Source organism: Nematostella vectensis, chromosome 7 (assembly GCF_932526225.1).
Source record: "Nematostella vectensis chromosome 7, jaNemVect1.1, whole genome shotgun sequence".
NCBI lineage: Eukaryota > Metazoa > Cnidaria > Anthozoa > Actiniaria > Edwardsiidae > Nematostella > Nematostella vectensis.
The window spans coordinates 15,672,965-15,676,993 of NC_064040.1; the positions used below are offsets into that span (position 1 = coordinate 15,672,965).

Here is a 4,029-nt window from a genome sequence, read left to right on the forward strand (position 1 = left end):
ACGCTTAGGCCAGCCCCCCACAACACATGCTTAGGCCAGCCCCCCCCCCCTCCCCACATCACATACACGCTTAGCCCCCCCCCCACAACACACGCTTAGGCCAGCCCCCCCCACCCCCCTCCCCACAACACATACACGCTTAGGTTCCCCCCCCCACAAAACACGCTTAGGCCAGCCCCCCCACCCCCCTCCCCACAACACACGCTTAGGCCAGCCCCCCCACCCCCCTCCCCACAACACACGCTTAGGCCAGCCCCCCCCCCCCCCCCCCCCCCCCCCACAACACACGCTTAGGCCAGCCCCCCCACCCCCCTCCCCACAACACATGCTTAGGCCAGCCCCCCCCACCCCCCTCCCCACAACACATACACGCTTAGGCCAGCCCCCCACAACACATGCTTAGGCCAGCCCCCCCACCCCCCTCCCCACATCACATACACGCTTAGGCCAGCCCCCCACAACACATGCTTAGGCCAGCCCCCCCACCCCCCCCCCCACAACACACGCTTAGGCCAGCCCCCCCACCCCCCCTCCCCACAACACATGCTTAGGCCAGCCCCCCCACCCCCCTCCCCACAACACACGCTTAGGTCGGCTCCTACTCCGCCCTTGAGTTTGGATGGTGGAATCGACAAGTGGTGTTTCGATCCACCGTGTGTTCATTCCTTCATGAACATAGCACAGAAGAGCTACATTTGTATATCTTTCTGGGTCATAGACCCTGCAAGCTATGTGCCAATCACGGGGCATTATCGAAAAACAAACCGCCAAAAACAACATTGAACTTAGCACGACAAGAGCAATTAAACAGCTTACTATCGCCTATAACTGGCATGTTTTTCAGACAAGGCAGACAGCAGTCTTGTTTTCCTTCTATAACTGAAATTCAATGATCTAGATCGTATGAGCGCTGAACATAGTAAGAAATCAAACACTACGCTTCCCCTTCTTGGAACATTTTTACAACCTTCAGTGAGGTGAATGATGAGGACGACTGGGTTCACCACGCAGCTCATTCGGGAACACTGCATAACTCTTCCAATCGCAATATCAAAATGGCGGCTTTCTGAAATATGATTCCCCTCAATATGTGAGGATCATAGTATAACTTCTTATCACAGAATTAATCTAATTGTTATCTAAATGGTAATGAGAGCTGATCAGGAAAATTAAAGGGCCAAAAATGCTTTCACCAGGGGAAGGGAAGAAAAACTACACCATTAAATTAAAAGGTATATCATATCTTCCTACTTGACCTGTCCTATCTTATTTTTTTATATAAGTTCCATTTTAAACCATATTTTTGCAACCAACCCTCCCCCTGAGAGTAGGCACTTGTCTGTCAACGGATACTGTTTTACGGTAGCTTTAAAAGCCCCAGATACAACCTCTGGATCCCCAGAAACGCCCTGAAGAAAGCACCGAGCGCATTCCCGCGAAGCAGAGTGCCGTGGAGATGGCGTCATTTCGCTTCGTTGCGTGCGTCCTTTTGTCGCTTGTTGCTCTGTCACACGCTGCAAGTAAGTCAAACTAAGAGCGGATCTCAATGCGAAGGGGATGATTTAAAAGCATAATTTTTTTTGTCCAGTTGATGTACATAATCAATTTGGAGATTTTTAGACAAATAGCCACCAAGTCTCGCTTGCAGCGTTACTGCACTGGAGAAAACTAAAGAAAAAGTATTTCGAAAGATTGCGCTTTGTCAAATTACCCGTAATACAAAGATAGCCATGCTTTCATTGGATTTTGAACAAATTTCCGCACCGTTATGTTTTAGTTACTGCATCTTATCTCAGAGATCCCTATTTTCCTAGCCTGTCTGGCTTTTGGGTACCGACTAGCGACAAACGGCTTAAAAAGTACAACTGACTATCGACAAAACATGAAAAAAACTAGTGACTAGCGACAAAAAATGTTTGCCGACTACCGACATTTTATTATTTCCGGTATTTTTACTCTTTACTTCCATCGTCAATCTACTTAATCTCGGCCATTTCAGAATCTGCACAATGTATTTCCTATTGCATCAACTTTTAAGTCAATTATTATTCTACAATTAATTCATTATCAATAAATTATTCATTACTAACCAATCATAAATAATGTTTAATCTTGTTTATACATGAAATCTGATACAAAAGCGAATACTTGCTTAGATTCACCGACAACCGACCGATAATTCTAAACCGATCACCGACAAATTATGGAAATCTTGTCTACCAACATGCAGACCCCCCCATCCAGACCCTATCCTAGTAATGTCTAGGAATACCTTTATTCCAAAACTTTTCCAAACTTTTAGAAATTGAAGATTTCGTTTCATTTTGTTCAAGGACTTATTTCGTTGAAAAATTCCAATAGTTATGGTGATGGCGCTATTAGATGCTATTTTGTATGAGCTTTAAAGAAATGCATATTCATTCCTTGCATTTTCGGAAGTTTTCGTATCTGAGTACCTGGAAGTTATTTCAAGTATTTTAGTTACGACTTCCTGTGTGCTGAAGTAATGGCTAGGTCAAGAGATCCTTTGCTCTCAGACTAAAACATCAACAGTAAACAACCCCGGGATCATCGTACTGTCAATGACCCCTTGATTTCAACGTCAGTCATGAGCTTTATAAATAAGCACTTTCTGTGCGCGATAACTAATATCTACCTCTCAGACTTCAAGTAACAATTTATGTTGATGCCATATTATATCTTTTCTCTTTCAAAGTTATTCAAGATCACTACATTTTTTTCGCTAGTAAAGTCACGTTGTTACATCATTAAACCCATCAGGTGTGCAGCATGGCAAGCTTCGAATCACAACATCCAAACCAGAGGGAGTCTACTGTCAGACTATCTACTTCCCAACAGCCTTCACGGGCTCGAATCAAGTTCGCATCTTCTTGTCCGTCAATCATGGTGACAGCAACACGTCACGTGTTCATGACGTCACGTTCCCGTGGGTTGAGAAACCAACAGCAAGAAGCTTCAAAGCGTGTATGCTAGAGACCGGGGAAGGGTCACGTGGTAACGCTACTATTGATTGGCTCGCTATACAAGGATCCAGTCCCACAATGCAACAGGGGAGTGTTGTGCTGAGCACGTGGACAACTGGAATCCAGTGCGTCACGGTCACGCTTCCAAAGGTGAGTTCATGTGTGACACGATTCTATTGGTGTGAAATGTCTATGCAATGGCTGTGTTGTGTTTTTTTGTCTTTGTAACAATTATTATTATAATAATTATTATAATTTCAACATGGTTATTACAATTAGTACAAGAATATTACAGAAATGTTATACCACAGTTAGACTACTAACGACAATGACTAACAAGATTGATCTTTTTTTACCCTAGCACCCAGGCGATTTGTATCTCTTTTTCCCTCATTTTTCCTTTTTTCTTATTATTTTTGTATGATTTTTTTCTTTTGTTTTTTCTTGTATTTTTCTTTTCTTTTTTCTTTTTTTTTTCTTTGCGTAGTTTTTTTTGATATTGAAAGATATAAGAATATAAAAAAAATATGATAAAGCAGCCTCTGATATGATTTATGTCTGTGCCTTGTTTTCATTTATTTTTTTTGTTTGTTTTTACCGGAATGATTTTTAAAACCTTTTTTTTAAATATTCTAAAATAGTCTAATTTAAACCCGTTTAGCCATGCCTTAATAAGTCTTGATTTTTCTAATATGCTTTTCTATTTCAGCTTTTTCGTGAAGCTCTCTAGAAACATGTCGAAGTTTAAACACGTGTCAGATAGGAAACATATATATAGTATTTTGCTATAACAATTGCAAAATTGGCGAGAGATTTGTTGTGAGAAGTATCTACCATTCCATAAAGAACTTTTTCAAGATAAGCTTGATTTGGAACACACTGTTTGTTTCCCACCGGATCCCGAATCAAACCCGAACCTTTTTTAAATGCCGTTATATGGAATCTCGATGCTTTCTAGAGCTCTTTTTATCTGCGTGACAGGTTTATCATTGCAAGTGTAATGTGACACATATATCTGCCTTCATTGCTATAGCCGTTTCGTCAC

At 42.2% G+C, this 4,029-nt stretch overlaps 1 protein-coding gene across 2 annotated transcripts in view; it reads left to right on the forward strand.

Moving 5' to 3' along the window:
- Positions 1-607: 607 nt before the first annotated feature.
- LOC5500783 overlaps positions 608-4,029 on the forward strand; it is a 15,965-nt gene continuing 12,543 nt past the window's right edge. The window contains exons 1-3 of one of the 2 annotated variants that reach the window (XM_048729792.1): positions 608-1,520; positions 2,782-3,134; positions 4,018-4,029. The exon at positions 4,018-4,029 is cut by the window's right edge and continues 156 nt beyond it. In XM_048729792.1, coding sequence (XP_048585749.1) covers positions 1,457-1,520; positions 2,782-3,134; positions 4,018-4,029 — 429 coding nt within the window. In that variant the 5' untranslated portion in view covers positions 608-1,456. The remainder of the gene's footprint in view (positions 1,521-2,781; positions 3,135-4,017) is intronic. The other variant, XM_048729791.1, reaches the window with a different exon arrangement.